A 17,615-nucleotide genomic window follows, 5' to 3' on the forward strand; every position below is an offset into this window, starting at 1 on the left:
CCCCACTGATGTGGCTCTCTGGTGTCGGTGGAAGGATTCCTGGTGATTTTTGTCAGAATGAGAGCACATAAATGCCCAATTGTCACATTCAGCTCCTTTTGGTTTGGAAGTGTTTGCAAACTGCTTGGTTTCCCTTTATAATAAGGCCTTTCTACCAGAAACCAGTGAGAATAGTAGACTTTAGGATGAAAATTTAACTGTAGTGCATGGCCCTTACAGCCTGTTCCTGCATAGCACTGCATGCCTTTTGTCAGTCCTCTAGATGAAGGAAATTGGAAGAACTTGGCAACACGTCAGATCTATTGAAAAGGAGATAAAAGACAGTATTATCTATCTAATTTGCATGCAGATCTACCTCTCCTGTGTTCATCTGGAGCTTTGTTTTTGTCAGAGGATGAATTATGTGGGTCTGTCAGGAGAAATGGCAGAGGGCTTATCCAGCCTGTGGAATCAAGTGTGCTGTAGAGATCCTCTGTGAGGTGGGAGGTCAACCTGGCACATCCATTCTCAGAGTAGAGCATTGCAGAGGCCCACAGTGGGTCAGACCTGGGTGCTGGCTAGCTCAGTGACAGCACTCTCTGGCACAGCAGGAGCCTGTCTGGGTCCAGCTGGGCTGGTCCACAGCAGGTCTCTGCACTGCTCTTGCTTGCAAAGGTTAACAATTGTTCATCACACTGCTGGCAGCAACATGCCTGCCAAAATGAGGATGCTGTTGGGTGGCCAGTCTTGAGCTCTGGGCTTTGGCCTCCAGAAAAGAGTCTGGATAATTTAATCTCAGGATGTCCCTGGCTGCTTGTTACAGCTAAAGCATGTCCTGTTGCTAAAGTCCTCCATGTTTTGCAGCCCTACCTGAAAGTCAGCGTGGATCTACACCTTTATGTTGCTTGGACAACAAAGGTTCTTGTATTTCAATTTCAGACATGCAATTGTTAGCTTAAAAGCTGAGAGGCAGAGAGATGGAAAGTGCATAAATATATCAATGAAGTATTGGTTTGCTGGTTTGGTCTTTGCTTTCTCACAATGACTGGGGATACTGTGAAGGCAGCACCTGTGATCGTTGCATATAGAAAGCTTCTCTTATCACACATCAGAGTATCTTCCAGACCATTAAATAATGGTTCTAATAACCAAGTAAAGATTCACCCACATGCGTCATTGAGATGTGTTCAAAACTGAGTCAATACATTGTAATCTTTAGATCTTTTGGAAAGCAAAAGCTGCCTTGAGCAGGCTGGCAAATCCCTACCTGTGCTGAGCATCTCTACTTAAAGGGCAGTGGTTAAAGTGGGAGTAGACAGTAACCCTCTTTTTCTTCTAGGTTTCCATTCTATTATGAACTCAAAATAGCTTTTGTAGCTTGGCTGCTGTCTCCATACACAAAAGGCTCCAGCCTCCTGTACAGGAAATTTGTCCATCCAACACTGTCTTCAAAAGAAAAGGTAATCGCAGGTGCCTGGGTCCTCTCTGGGTGGAACTATGTTGTGTTTATCCAGTCCCTGTATCATTCATTTTTGTGGAAGGATTGGGAGTTGCCAATTCTCTTCCTTTACCATTTGACTCCCAGCTTTTGGTTGGTGTTTTTGTTTTTTGTGGTTGTTGTGTTTTAAATACTGGCATCTATTCAGTGCACTCACACTTATTAACTCATCTTTGTGCAGTTGAGAAGTTGGGAGGGAGTGGGATAAAAATACCTCCTGAGCTGCTTTGCATGTACTGAGTGGCTATAGCTGGAGTACTCTGTTGTGGCTGGATGTAACAAATAGAGAAACTCGGTCTGGCAGCCAAGACTCTTCAACTTTGTTCCCAGCTCTGCCTAAAACATTGTACAGTGATGAGACAAATAGCCCAGGCAGTCTAAAATGGGCTTAGCAAGCATATGCTATGTAGTGGCGAAAAAGGCACGTAGTGTGTTAAGGTCCTAGGTTAAAAAATGTCTTGCTCAAATTAAAGATACTAATTTTGGGAGGGGGTCATTACAACTTGGATCATTTGCCTGCCCAGGAGATTCCTGTGGCTGTGAATGAGGCACTGTCAGGCAGATCCATTTGGCTCATGTGAATAAACGGACCAAAACCAGCTATTGTCACATACCAACACGCAAACTGCTGAGTAACAGTTTCCTGCACTGGTAACTTGGAAATGAAAGCTCTCCATTTTGCCACAGGCAGTGAAGGAGTAGTTGGATCTCAGTCCTGTCCAAGAAGGACAGTGGGAATCAGTCCCCTGTCTCTGCTTCCCCTTGCTTGTGCTTCTCTCAAGTAGGGCTCATGCAATTCTGAGCTGTCACCTCTTACCTACGGGGAATAGGGAGAGCAGCCAGCAACTCCTCACAGCCTCCAGTCCCTACTAACCCAGCACATCCACCAGCTGAGTACTAGAAGTCAATGCTATCATTATCATCCAGACGCCAGTGTCCTGAGGGAGGGAGAGTAAGGGCAGGAACCTCCCTAACTGTTTTATTAAGCAGCATCAAAGTCCAGAAGCTCTGGGCCTACCAATTCCATGGGCATCTGAAGCTGGGCACTGCTGTGATGTGCAGAGATATCCCAGATATTTCTGAGGCCACCTGTCCTAGACACAAGGCAGTGCAGCTTCAGCTGCCCAGTGTCATCATATGATTATTTTTAGCTATGAAGCAATCCCATTTGTCTTTGGAGCGCATGGTTTGCAAATGGCTATCGGTCCATGTTGCTCAGGCAGATTTCTCTTGCTTTTAGGACCCCGGCTTTGGGTCCCAATCTTCCATTTGTGGAATGAAGAGTTCCCAAACCCTGCAATGGGAGTTACTGCCCCCCAGCAAACTTATCCTCTTTGCACATGCTGTCTGTGTACTTCTTTCCAGCCACAGTGGGGGAAACGGAGGACATCTAACTCCTTAAAAAATGACCTTACTCTTCCAAGAGTCAGGCTGGCAGCATAAGCCTGAACTTGTCCTTCTTGTGCTTTTTTAACTGTTTGTTTTGTTTTCTGCTCTGACAGGAGATCGATGACTGCCTCATCCAGGCAAAAGACCGGAGCTACGATGCCCTTGTGCACTTTGGGAAGCGGGGACTGAACGTTGCAGCCACAGCAGCCGTCATGGCAGCTTCAAAGGTAAAGGTGCAGGTCAGGATGGTGACTCATTAACATCTTATCTACATCCATCACCAGCAGCAGCGGCAGTGTGGAGGGAGAGAGATGGGGGGGATAGGGATTCTCTCATTATTTTGTATAGTGACCCATAATTTTGTGTAGTTACAGGAAAGAAGATGAAGTCCATGATGGCTAAAAGTTCTTCTGCAAGGCATACACATAACATAACTAGTATATAGTTCTTTGTAGAGATTTTATATAAGAGTGAATGGGAAGTGCCATTAGCTGCTTTTGGAGGACAAGTAGAGATTGGATGAGGAGTTTCATCTGAACGGGTGTATCCTATACTCTCTTTCTGGCTTAGAGCCAAACCCAGAAAATGATTGTTATCTGTTGTTCCTTTTCTTGTATAAAAGCTGCAGGGACTTGATAACTGCATTTTAGGGTCCTGCCTTCTGGCCGTGGGCTATCATGGCTTAGAGTCAATGTGCACAGTGTGTTTTGGGGGTGAGGCTTGGCTACTGTGCCTGTTGCAAAAGGATAGTTAGAAACATATGGACCAGGAGGATACTGGTAGTAGGAACAACAAGAGAATGGGAGTTGAAGGAAGTTATTTTCCTCTGGCAAATGCTTTTCCTATGACCTCAGGCACATTATTACTTCGGTATGTCTTGGCGTATTTTCCTGCAAAAATGCATAATGCATCCTTGGAGGCCAAATACCATAAAGCCTGTTGAATGCAAGGTATTATAGAAGGGGGAAGCCCAAAGGATGTGCCATGCTCATGGGATCACAAGGATATGCTAAACCTAAAAATCGTCTCCCTTTTCTCTGCTTAACATTGTGCAGACTATGTTGTCAGGCCTGTCTTCTGAAATGTTGTTCTTCAGTAGGGAGACTCTTCTAACACAGGGACTGTGAGATAAACCAAATCTGGACTGAAACCTGGGATAAACATGGAGCCAGTGCAGTGCGGTGTATCGTATGCCCAAAGAAATAACATTTTTATGATGCCTCCAGGACACTTAACACTTTTGCTGCTGCCATGTAAGCCTGAAGAAGTCACACTGGGGACATAAACAGGCTCTAGGAATGCCAGTTTTGCAGCACTGCCTTTGCTCCGAGCCCCTTCCTACAAGGTGCTGCAGACTGTCAGTGCTAGAGCTGTTTTTAGGACACAGTGAGAAACTATGTGTGAATCCCGAAGGAATTCTGTCTGCTCTCTAGGTAGCTCCTGAATATGAGAAGCTCAACAGTAACCCAAACCCACACTGCCAACCTGCTCCTCCATCAGGACTGCAACACTGTCTGCATCAGCTGTTCAACTAGAATGAACAGTCAGCACCACAGTTTTCCTTCTCACTGTTCCACTTTTCTGGCGTTTTTCTTAAGAATCTCTCTGCCTTGAAATGTGGTTCCAGTGGCAATGGGGAAAAGAGGGAAGAGTCTCCATGGTACAAGGAAACTGTTGTTTTTCAGAGTTAAAGAAACTGCCCATTCTCTGGTAGAAGAAAACAACTGTGACTCGTGGTATTATTGTACTGCACATCTGCCAACATAACTTGAGAGAAAACTGTTAAGATATTGCAACCTGTAAATGCAACAGAAGAGTCTTTCCTGCACTCTACTTTGGGGAGGGGAAAATGATTTGTTAATAAGATTGAGAGATTCTTATTGAATAGATTGATTGATTTTTACAACAAAACGAAGACTGTTCAAGTGTTTTCTTCAGCCTTGACGTTTAAATTCCTCTGAATGTATGAGAAAAAAATAGGACCCCGGCTTCTTTCACTGCTTTGGCTTGTGGCCTCCAGCAAGTTGCTTGTTTCTGTGTGCCTCAGGGTGCAGATCCAACAGAGAGCATGAGCCTATCTGACAACTCTCCTCCTCCAAAATGGAGTAATGCTCCAGCTCGCAGTGTGCACCAGTATTTTGGACCTCCTCAGGTTATCTCTAATCTATCAGAAAGTCAGTCCTGAAAGAAAAAGAAAGGGGTATCTTCTTTTGAGCCCACAAATATGTCTTGAGTGCCTGAGCCAGCACAGGGAAAGGGAATATTTTGAGGAGCATGGCCAGAGGAAAGGAAAGCAAGATCATCCCTTCGTGGTGTTGGGAAGCAGACAGATCAGCTGTGCTGTTCATGGAACTACACCCCAGTCCATTCCCAGTGTAAGATCCAGGAATAGTTAAAAGCAGCTTCTGTCCCTTGCTCTTCTGAGACGGAATGTGCCGCTGTGCTGGCAGGGAGAGCTGCCTGGAGTGAATTACAACCTGCTGTGTGGCAGTGCAGAAGTGCTGAGCTGGGGTTCCTCAGGTATTCAGGATGTGATTGGGCAAGTGTGGACCTGTCCCCCTGTAGCTGTCCCTGCTGCTGTGGAGGGAGTTGTTTCCCAGAGAGAGGTGATACAACAGGCTGGGGTGGGAACTGTTTCTGTTGCCCTGGTTTTCAGCTGCTGTCAACTACATGTCAACGCCCTTACTTGCTCTCTTGAGAAGGTATAACAGAGCCAGATTATCCTGCATGAGAGAAGTTTAAATGTTTCCAGACTAATTATCTGGAAAACACTTTGAGAAGACAGATGCCAGACCAGACTGCAGTGCTGTCCTTAGGTGGAAGTTTCCAGGGAAGGAGGAAAGAGAATACTATTTTTAAGGCTTATCATGGCTTTCCCAATGCCAAGATTTAAGGGTATCCAGCTAATCTGTGGTAAGTGTTGAGTGTAGATGGGAAAGTGAGCTGTTCATTTGATTTCAACCTTTAAAGGATTGGATTGAAATTGGGACCTACAGAGATGATGATTTATTCAGAAGCACTGAGCTCCTGCAGTTTCCATGGAAAACATGGCTTTTACCAGAAAGTGAATGTGAGGACTATTTACTGCTTCACTTGGATTACTGGGTGAGGAAAAGACGCTTTTATATGCAGAAATTGCCCCTCAGACCTTGCAAATCAACTTCACGCAGTGGCAATACACAGTGAGCTGCTGGGCTGACAAGGGACTCTGTACAGACCTGTTTTCAGTAAATTAGCTGAAATCTAAAGGCCTCTATACCTGGAGAACACGTCTCACGCTGTGCATAGCCCTGTCCTCTCCTTTCTATCTGAGCTGTGATCCATCATGGCCTTTTGTCATTCATGATAAGATCTTTGGGCAAGGCCCATCTTTTAATTCTTTTCATCCATCATATTTTTTTAATCCATTCTTTTTGTTCATCGTATTTTTTAATCCATTGTGTTCATCCATCATCTTTTTATTTGTGGAGCACAATGCATCTGGTTCTCTGATTACCATTTTTGTGTGACAGCCTGCTGCTTATATATTTACTGCAAGCTAAGATGCAGCAAGCTGTGCACAGCCACACCTTCCTTATCTCCTGAACCCCTGTCCCTTTTCCTTTTATGCCTTAAATATCCTATGGTTTCAGTTATCCAACTGCAAGCTTGTCCTTCCCCCTCCTTGTGCTCACTGCCCCTGCTCTGTTTTGTTTTGAAGCCACAGTTGTGCTAACGCTGGCACAAACCTGTGCCAGTTCATTTTACAGGCTGAGGAGCTGCCAGTGTCCCAAACACCCTGGGTCTGCCCAGCTGGCTCACTTGGGTGTTTTCTCTCTCCACAGAGTCTATTTTTAATGCTCACCAGGCCAACAGAATGTTGAAGATCTGGTTTATTACCCCTGTTATGTGCTCAACACACGTTTTCCCTGCCCCAAACAGCTCACATCCCCACCAAGGAGCATAATCTCATTTGGGGCTCTGATCCTGTCCTCATCACTTGGTGATTCTGTCACATATAGTGACTTCAAGTGGGTCAGTCCTAAGTGGTAGGATTAAATGACCAGGCAGTAAATCCTGCTGCTTTTTGTGTGTTTTCCATTAGTTCAAGCTAATTCAGCCATTACCATTCCTGAAGAGCCCTGGGCACTGACCACCACCATCTTTCGAGCTCATCTTGGTGGAGAGAAAACAAGCAGAAAAAGCATTTGCTCTGGGTCCCAGCAGAAGGGAGCAGCAGCAGCAGGGGCTGTTACAGCCCCAGTCATGGGGCTGCTGCAAGGCCTTGGCCAGGCAATGCATCCATCAGATAGATCCTGGGCATAAGTGGGCTTATTGCCACCAGTCAGGTTTCAGTGTAAGCAGCTGGGACACACATGGCTGCGGCAAGGAGAGGCTCCAATCGCTTGGAAGCAGCACTAGCCTTCACCAGCACACTTTTATGTACTCCCTTGCTGTCATTACACTCCCAGCACTTATCCTCCAGCTGTCACCCTGAGCCTCCTACCACCTGCTGCTTAGCTATGTCCCCAGTCCCCAACTCTTCTATCCCTGCTTGCTTTCCCAGAAGCCTGCCCAGCCCTGCCATTGCCTCCTGTCTTTCTACAACCCACACATCACCGGTTTTACACTCTCCCCCGGCTCTTTCATTCTCTCTTTTAATCTGCTGGGTTTTCAAGATCCTGTTTGGATGTATCCTTATTCCCTACCCAGAACAAACCAATTCTGCTGAACAAACTCACATCTTTCCCCAACTGAAGAAAAACCCTGCTCCCAACCACTTAACCATCCCCAAGTTGCAGCCTCAACTCTGCTTTTCAAAGGAGATTTGGAGAAAACATCCTACTGCCAACAGACCAGTGTATTCCAGAGATAATGTACCTTCCCTTGCCTTTCTCCTTCCCTTCTGTAGGTAAGGTGGCAGAGCAGCTGATGCTGTTGCCTACTGTGTGCCTGCTTTTACACAGGGGAGTGGGGCATGGTGTGGTGCTGGCAGTGGGCACAGAGCCTTGGCAGGAGAAGATAAATGAGGTGGATGGAGAAGGCACACATGACTGGTGTCAGTGAAAAGCCCATTTGTGCCTAATAAGTCTGAGAAACAGTCCAGGAGCCTTTCATCCGTGGGGAGATGTGGCTTGCTGTGCTGCCGGAGCCAGCAGTCACTGCGCTGATTGTTAAAAGGAGCAGGTACGCATTCAGGCAGGAGGGTTTCAGGATGTGCATCCACCTGCTTAACTAATGCTCAGGAGTGCAGCCTCAGCAGTTCCCAAACCACCTGTCTGGGTTGGTATTTCTATTCCATTTATGTCTACTTCCACCTTTGGGCTTGCCTTCCCCTGGAGGGTTATAGCTTCATTACTTTAGGGTCCCTTAGCCCAAGAAATTTATCAGGAAGTTTTTTAGTACATTTACTGTGTTTTAAACCGGGACACTGAGAGTAAAATGTTGGTCATGATTTAGGCTTTATCCTCTTTAGACAAACAGCATCTTTTAATTAATTTCTAGTATCCAGCTGGTGTAGCCAGTGCAATTGCCTGAAAATCAAAATTTAAATCCCTAATTGACCAGGTGATTTTAGACCTATTTACTGTGGAAACTGGGAGAAAAATACTTGTGTTGGAGAGACATGCTGCCTTTTGTTGCAAAACAGTGGAGAACTGCACTTCTGCTTGTACTGGGAGAGGGATGCCAGGGGTGGAGAGCATCCTTTACCTTAAGATGCTTGATAAAGCCTCTTTGTAATGATTATATCCCACTGCCCAGAAGGAGAGTGCTCCTTTGCTGAGCAAACATACAGGAGCACAGTTCTGACCAATCTGCTTAGCACCATGTCTGTGAGGGCCACGTCATCTGCCCTGATCAGTAACATGGCCTAGAGCTGCCGAGGTCAGGAGTCATTTAGAGGTCACAGTTTGAGAAGCCTTTGGGGGCACTTTACTGTTATTTCAGAGGGAAAAGGATCTCCATTTGGGATCCAAAATCAAAGATCTTGGAGCTACTTTACACCAATAAAAAGGAACAACAAATGGCTTTCTTAAAACATATGGTAGCATGCCACTGACTACAGTACTTTGTGAAGTATTCTTGTCATGTGTGATGCATCTTTTATTCAGAAGTCTTTAAGAATCTGTTTTTCACAAATCTATAGAATCCCAATGCTGTTTGAGTTACAATCCAGGTAACTCTTTCAAGTTTTCTATTTCATGTTGGCTGTTTGGCTGGTGTCTCCAACAAGCAAACAACATTCACTGAGTGCACAGGACAACAGAACTAAAAAATAAATTTATAGAGAGAGACTAGTGTGGGAGAAACAATAACAAAGAGTTCCCCAGAGAGGAAATTAACTGCGCAAACAAAAAGGGTGGATGAAATTGTGTTTCCACCATCAACATTAATGTCCGTTGGTTTCCCTTTGAGTCTTTATTACTGTCTGACATTTCCAAACAGGCAGCTCTTTCAGACTAGGCATGGCATGCAGGCCCTGGCCATAAATAAGGATATTGCTTGTAGGATATTTGTGTAGGATATGGTGGCAGAATCAATTTACTCCTTCACTCATCCCTGTGCTCAGACCATAAAGCTGATGCTTTTGCTCAGGGCCTGCCTGCAGCCAGACATGAGGAAGCTTCTGTGTGCAAACCCCTGCTCACTGCCATGAGCAATTCCCCACAGTCACCCTACTGCTCAGGAGGACTGTCAGTCACCAGGACTGAAATGACTGCCACGTGTCCTTCACATAATCCTGTGCCTTAATTAGTCATGAGGCCTGACACTGGGGATTTCTCCAGTGGTAAGCATAAATCAAGTGCAAGGAGTGGAGTAGCAGCCCATTGTGTTTATAATTTGCTTTAGTCTTTAAAAACATGTTAGGTGACACCTTGTCTGCTGGGGTTATGGAGTGGTTTCTCCATCTCTCTGGGGAAGCTGAGGAAGGGAGAACCGATGTTCAGAGATGTAGTCCACAGGTGGGTGTCTCTGCTTTTTATGTATACGTGAGTCCCTGCACATGGTGCCCAAGTGTCATGCTCATGTCTCACCTTGATTACTTATGCTTCAAATAGGTCTTATTCTCAAAGCTTTTATGTGTGCTGCCACAATGGCTCTCTCTTTTCCCTTTGCTAGGTCTCTCAGCTACTCCATTTACACTTGTATTTGGACCAGAAAAAAGGGCAGGTAATCTGCTGAGTGCTTTTACTAACCCTTAACTAATGTCTGCTCCCTGTTAGACTAGTTGTTAGACTAGTTGTTAGACTAGTTTGAACTGTTTTCTGCTGAGATTGGTCTGAGGCCAAATGCTCTCTGGTCTGCTTCCAGTGGGTAGATCCTGCGTGCTGAGCTTTAAAAGCCTGTCCTTGATCTCATCAGCAAATTGCCTTCCAAGTCCTCTGCTGGCAGTCAAAGAGACTCCAGCTCCAGGCAGGGAGCTTTGTACATGGAACACTCATTTAACTAAGCTGATTGCTGCTTCATTGGCCAAGCTGCTGTGTTTGTTGTTGTGTTCTCACTAATGGATGAAGGGAGCCTCTCTCCCTCTGCTGTGATCCCTGTGAGGATGGTTGGGGTTGCAGTGGAGCTTTTGAAGGATCTCTGGCAGGTGTGAGTTATAGCCATAACTGACATCCTGGGAACCTGCACTACACCTTGTGGTGGACACTGGCAGGATGGAGGCTGCCACGTGCATGCAGACATCTGTGGAGGAGAACTACTAACCACAGCTACAGCAAAAAGAGAGGAGAACATTAACAGATTGAGTACTGTGCTGGAAGTGTGCTGAGTGTGACTTAGTGTTCCTTGCTTGTCCATTAACTGTTGATCCTAAGAGGCAAAAGGCCAGGACGTGCCATCCTGCATTAACACTGATTGTATTAAAAGCTTCTCTTTTGTGACTTGGCAGTTTTGGGTTCCTGATTTGTCATGCTGTGTCATAGTTTCCACAGGTGCAAAATGGAATTTGTGGGTATTAGAGGGGTTTTGAAACCTAAACAATGTTTACAGAATTTTTTCATATTTTCAGACTGAAGGAATTATAAAATCTAGATACTGTTATTTGTTTATATTTAGATCATATTCAATGAGGCTGTTATATAAACTGCAGATTTTTTAAATTATGTGCTTAATTTCATTTACTTTAGCTTTAGCTACTTACATATGTGAAGTATTTATAATTAATAATTCCATTGTATATAAACCCAGTTTTTCCCAGACTCCTAAATGCATCTCTCTCTAAAAAGTTTTAGTTCAAATGGGAATGCAGAGACTCATTATAAAGTGGTAAAAGGAATTAAGACAGTTCCAGCTCTTTCTGATGGAGTGCCTTTTACAGTGCTTGTCACAATGCAGATGCCAGTTTTTAAAAAATATTTCTGATCTTCCCAGGCAAATACTGGTTGCATCAGTGTTTGGACCCAGAGAGGGCCTGGACCCAGAGAGGTTGGTTTTTTTTCTGGAGATGATGATGGTGATGTCTGCAGCATGAAGAGGAAGGCAGTGTGCAGGTTTCTGGCTCTGGAATTTCAGTGTCTTAATACTGTTTTGTCATATTCTTTAAAGAAAAAGGAGAGAATGTGCTAGATGTGGGTGAGGAAGGAATGTCTATACTACAGCTGTCATTTTGACCAAATCAGACAGATATACTTAAATTAGTTTTAGATTAATTACTATGCCATGTGGATGGAAGCTTTAACTTCACTTAGAATCACAAATGATCTTTGCAGCCTGTGTTGATGGCAAATGCTCTCATATTGTTGGTGCAGTCATGAATCTAAATAAGATTGATACTAAGTGACAGCAGGGACTGGGCAGTGATATTACCATGTCCTTTTTAGTATTTGTCTTTTTATCCTATTCAGAAGCACTGAGCCCTGGCTCTTCCCTGTAAAAAGGGAACCTGTGAGGATGGTAAATCCTGGAGGAAGAAGAGCCAAAGGAAGCCTGAAGAGCTCCTCTTTCAGTTTGTGCTGTAACTTCACTTATGGGCAAGATCAGATGAATTTGGGGACAGATGCACCGTAGTGATCAGGGCACAGAGAGACACATGTTCCCACCTGAGGCCCCCAAAATCTCACTGTCTGTAAAACCAGAAGTGCCATGCCCACAGGGATGGCAAGAAGCTGGATGAGAAGTTGAGTCCAGGAAGGGAGTCTTGTGCCTAGAGAAGTTAAGGCTCAGTTTTCCAGCACCATTTCATGCTTGTGTACACTACAGTCCTGAAAACACAGGTCCCACACTGCCAGCACAATCATCCTGGCAATTGTTGGTGTTCAGGGAGGAGGAGAGGGAGGTGGTGTCATCCTTAGTCCCACAGCCCTCCCAGTCACAATTTCCAAAAGGCTGTGTAATAACATAGAGCTGTTTCTCTGCTGACACAGTGAAATAGTGTTACTACAGCTACTGCCATGATGTTACTGCTGTCACACTCTCTAGGATAAAACTAGGCAGATCTGTGCGGAATTGCTGCAAACATGCCTCTGGCCTGCAGCGTAGGCATAGCTTGAAGACCTGAATCCTCTCTCTGTGCTGAAATTCCTGAGATATCTCCTATGTCTATAGCAGTTGGAAGAGCATCTGCATGATCATGGCCACAACAGTAAACAGAAATCCCCCAAACAGCTGCTCTTTATCTTCCACATGATTGTTTTAACAAAACATAACCCAAAACATGTGCTGTGCTAAATCTATTCTGTTGAGAAATAAAGCTATGAACTTGTTATTTTCTGTTGCTAATAAATGATCAGTCTTTTTGTGGAGTAATAAACATCACATCTTGATAAAATCTTTATTTCTAAAACATAGTTCTGCAAATCCTCACCATGCTGGCTTTTCAAATGTTTGTGATTTCATTACACCAGCTGCTTATGTGGCAGGGAAATAAAGGCTGGTAAACAGTATTTTCCATTTTACTCTGAACCCTTCCCATTCTGTGCTACTTTCTGTCACGTTTCTATTTGGGGTCAAGTAAAAATGTGGTTACTGGGAAAGAACTGTGAGTGTTACACTGTATTCCAGGAGCAAGTAAATCAAGTCTTTTTCTACAAAGGGCAAAGGTACAGAAACTGGAAAGAAAAGAAATGGAACTCTGCAGGTTTTTGCAGGTGTTCAGTGCCTTCACTCAGCCAAGGCCTTTGCTCTTCTTGCCATTTCTGATATTTGGAAAAATTGCTTCACAGAATGGTAGGAACACTAACAGTAATATTTTGCTATTATCTGTTTGATAAGCAATCTTTATTTGTGTTGTTAGAAACTCAGGTTAAATTAAAGCAGAAATTAAGAAAAGGCAATTTTAGTTCTTTTCTCCTGGAGGAAGTCAAGTTGTTTAGCTCAGCTGCTTCAGTCTGTTCTCAAGGCTCTGTATTACCTGCTGATGTAACAGACCCACCGATGACAGGCACATATCAGGCCCCTGTTTCAAAGCCCTCTCTGGAGCCTTTGATCATTCCGTGTTTCTATATCACAAGGTGCAGTGCAAGAATATTAATACATCTTCATTTTCAATGTGTTGGTGTCATCTTCCCAGCCAGGTTGGTCTGATGCATGAATCTTGTCTCTAACCTGACTCATGTCCACATACATAAATTGCTGGCTGGAATGAAATGGAATTTGGGTTAGCTGGCTGAGCAGAGCAGTTGGGGGGAGGTTGAAACCCTGAGCCCTGCTGACACTTGAGCTGGGTGTGAGGCAGGAATACAGCACTCAAGTTACAGTTCATCAGTTGCTAACCCTCTGGCTTTGCTAGCCTAGTCATTCTGCAATAGCAAAATATTATTTAATGGTCAGCTTGCTCTCACTGGAGATCTGTCTGTTGTAATCAGGCTGCAGGGTAGGATATCTTGTGTTGGCTTTGAATCAGTCACTGAGAATAGGGTGTCTGTGCAGGAATTCAGTGCAAGTTCCAAAACGCATCCAGAACTGCACTGGGCTCCGGGCAGCTGAGATCTCACCCAGCTGACCGGCCATGCAAGGCAACTACAGTTACCAGCCCAGTAACATTTGCAGAGTAAATGTAGCTTACACTGGCCCAAGAGGATTAACTGGAGTGAGAACATACTCCAAGAGTGGCTTAGTCACTGGCAGGAGTAGCCAAAATTCAGGCATCAACTTTTGTGCCAGGCTGGAAAGTGTGAGGGCAGAGGTGAGTTTAGCAAAACCTAAGTTCTAAGGACTCCACTGCCATGTATATAAAATCAGCAACATAATATGTCTTGGTATATAAGCAAAGAAGCCCCATCAATTTAAAATACTTTCTAAAGTAGAATAGGCTAGTGGGAAAGAGCAAAGTAGGTCTGCTGCTTCTCTGTAATAGTCTGCAGGAAAGCTAAATGTGGAGTTGGGAAGGAAGTTTGAATCTGTTTTTCTTGTACAAAAAGCTTCAGGCTGAAAAGTTGTGTGGTTACTGGTCTGTCACTTTTCTTGAATGTAAAAAGTGCAGACTGTCACAGTGACTGTAGGTATAAGCCTCTGATGCCCTCTCTACTTACACACTCTAAAAGTAAGGTGCTGAGGAATTTGTATGAGGTAGAGTTTCCTTTGCTGTGCATGCAGGATTTCTGAAGTGGTGTTGAACAATCAGGATGAGCCCTTTCTTTCTGCCAGGCCAGCACCAGAGTGAACTCTCCACTGGCCTTGACCTGCACTGTGGGTCAGAATATTCACAACTGCAGCCCAGAAGGGAGCAGTGGCATGTTCTGGTCCAGCCTCAGTCCTCTGACAGCAGTCAGGCTGTGCTGCCTGGTCAAATACAGGTCAAGATGAAAGTGGTGGGTGAATTGCTACAGGTTGCCTCATCTTTTCGGACAATATTTACTGTCTGTTATTTGCCTTCTTTCTGATTTCATCTCAGTCAAAGCATCCATTGAGTTTTTCCTAATTTAGAGTTGCAGAAAGAATGTTAGAATCAGGCTCTATGTGTTTACTTCAGTATTTTTTTCAAGGCTAGGTGCTATGAAGTATCTTTCAGATCTTCTTCATCAATAAAATGTTAAAACATAAATGTAATTTTTATCAGTTATGCAATTTATATTCTGAATGTCATTTAATGTAGCTTAAAGTCTGAATGTCATTTAATGTAGCTCAAAAATTCTATGATTTTGTATAGATTGAATTTTCTGGTGTTCCTACTTTATGGCTGTGGTGGAGTATGAGGGTTAAAGAATACTTACAGGCAACCTTTTGATGGGATGCAGTTTTAATGGAAAGTGTAATTTAACCAACCCATCCTTTACAGTTACATTCCTTTTACCAAGGAATATCTTTGCTGCCAGATTGAGAATTAGTGTAAAAAGAAAGAAAAATATTGCATTAGTTAATTTCTTCCTTAAGCTGCATAAAAAAAGCATTGTTATATTTCTTGGAATTTAACAGTATCTTTTTATTACTTTAAAATTTCAAATTTTCTGTGCTCTGGAAATGTTGTGTATTATAGCTGAGAATGACCAAGTGAATATCATCATAGATGATTAACTTTAAAAGGGAGTTATTTTGATGCAGGCCATTTAATTGTGATTCTGAAGCCTAGAATCTGTTTGACTCATTCCTGGTGAAGAAAAGCTGCTAGAAACATTCTGCTCCTTTACATGTGGCCAAGGCTGCTCTGTGCTCAGATCACTGCAAAGAAGAATCAGAGATGTGTGCCACAGAACCAGTCCAAAAGGAAGAGCCAAGAGAGGGAATGATACTTCGAGCAACACATTTTTTGCCATCTCTAGGTTATTGGACAACACAATTTTTTTCTCCTCCTATTGTCCTGATGGATTTCAATGAGCAAGAGAGAAAAAAAGTCTCAAAGTGTCGAATCTAACTCTGTGTTATTTACTTGCTTGTTTAACTAGGGACAGGGAGCCCTGTCTGAGAGGCTACGGAGCTTTAGCATGCAGGACCTCTCAACGATTCGTGGAGACAGCAGCAGCACTGTTCCTCCTTCAGTCACTGTACGAACAAGTAGCAAACAGAGCCACCCAAAACCATCCAGAAGTGCATCAGAAGGCACTGGCAGCTCAGGTAAGTGCCAGTGTTATTTTCAGTATTGTGTTGTCTGGAATATTACACTGTTCAATGAAGTCATGCCCTTGGCAGGAACAGAGAGAAACAAACATTGCAGGCAGCACATACCAAAATGTCCAGGACATACATGCTATTGAGTCTCTTGGCACTTAGGAGAAAAAAAGCAGTATCATCATTTGATGGTTACTATTCCTGCCTAATACCAAGGATGGGACTTGAGCATGCAGAGAAGCCAGACTCAGTCTTTGCAACCTGAGCTGGAAAGCTTTGCTGGGGGCTGCAAGCCATGCAGAAAAAACTGTGTCTCCTAAGGGTAATGGTTTGTTTGTTAATTCTGAAAGAACAAAGGGGAGAAATATCATGCTGTAAGTCCATTCCTGAGGATTCAGTTAAAAAATTTATGTCAAGCTTGGGTAAAAATATCTTTTTGAGTCCAATTCCAAAACATTTAATTGGAGATAGCTTTGCAGATTAGATCTCAAAAATTGAGATATGGAGGGTTATCCCAAGCAGGTGGTTCCAGATGGCTTCTGGGATTCCCACACACCACCAAAGATCACTCAGCTTCAGTGCTGTGATGAGAAGCCGTGGAAAGTTGCAGGCGTGTTGCACTTGGTAGCTTGTGAAACATATGCAGGCAAGTCAGAAATTCAGCTTGTGTGTGTTGAGGTTTGTGCAAACACTTGCAATCTTTCAACCCTGGGTAGTTGCTACCCCTACTAATTTGCTTTAGTTTTGGAATGGTATTAGAAATGTCTTGTCTCATCCTTCTTAAAGAATATCCTTCAAGCCTTTTACAAATTCTGTAAACCAAACTTCTTTTTTTTTTTTAACATTGTCTGTTGAATACGTTTTCTTTATGGGTAAACTGAAATGTTGGTGCACAGTGGTTTTATTCTTATCTCTATATAAGGTCTTGTGTACACTTCTCTTGAAGTAATCAATCTGAAAATGACATGTTCACACACAGAATATAAAAGTCTTTAAAAACTCACATATTTAGACCAAAATCAATAATGCCACAAATAAACCTTAATTTTGTTATCTCAATTCCATGTTGAGTAGAGCAGCCTTTGTAGTTTTGCTCTTGAGAGAGTGAAATCAGCTCACCTGACATAAACCCCTGACTTGTGTCTCAAGACACAAGAGTTTTTTATTTTGGTCTGTTTTTTTATCCATAGTGTACAAGGATCTCTCAGAATGCATCTCTGAAAAACTGTCCATAAACTTTTTGAATTCAGCCTAAGTGTTTATCACAAATTTTTGGATTCAAGTAATTTGAGATTTTGGGTTAATTTTTTTTTAATGGAAACTGCACAAATTTGCAAAATCTTCCAAGACCTCTGTCTTGATTTAGATAGACAGGTATCTTCCAGGGAAGATTGTAATCTCCCTTGGAATGTAAGCCCCTCCCTCCTCCTTTCCAAATTATTTTAAATTTGCAATTAAAAGGCTGTCAGGCAAAGATTTTGGGAATAGATATAACAGTTCTTTACTAGGGATATATTTAAAAAAAATATAAAGGTTGTAGTACAGAAGAATAAGCAAGCAAACAAACAAACAAGAAATCCTAGAAAACCCTGACAGAGTCAGAAATACAACCTGACACCCTGTTGGTCAGGGTGTTAAAAATAGTCTAAAATAAGCCCTCCTGGAGTGGCAGATGTGGTCCTATTGGAAGTAGAGATGATCCTGTGGAGCCAAGGGTCCAGAGATGGGTCCAGTCTTCCTTTGGGAGTCCCGTGGGAACACTGGCTGTCTGGTGACACTTGTG

At 43.5% G+C, this 17,615-nt stretch overlaps 1 protein-coding gene across 4 annotated transcripts in view; it reads left to right on the forward strand.

The window, feature by feature from the left end:
• Nucleotides 1-17,615, forward strand: part of REEP1 (receptor accessory protein 1) — a 68,082-nt gene that overhangs the window by 30,844 nt on the left and 19,623 nt on the right. For 3 of the 4 annotated variants that reach the window (XM_066317327.1, XM_066317329.1, XM_066317331.1), the window contains exons 4-7: nt 1,319-1,439; nt 2,980-3,093; nt 9,968-10,018; nt 15,670-15,838. In XM_066317327.1, coding sequence (XP_066173424.1) covers nt 1,319-1,439; nt 2,980-3,093; nt 9,968-10,018; nt 15,670-15,838 — 455 coding nt within the window. The remainder of the gene's footprint in view (nt 1-1,318; nt 1,440-2,979; nt 3,094-9,967; nt 10,019-15,669; nt 15,839-17,615) is intronic. The other variant, XM_066317328.1, reaches the window with a different exon arrangement.

Source organism: Sylvia atricapilla, chromosome 4 (assembly GCF_009819655.1).
Source record: "Sylvia atricapilla isolate bSylAtr1 chromosome 4, bSylAtr1.pri, whole genome shotgun sequence".
Lineage (NCBI taxonomy): Eukaryota > Metazoa > Chordata > Aves > Passeriformes > Sylviidae > Sylvia > Sylvia atricapilla.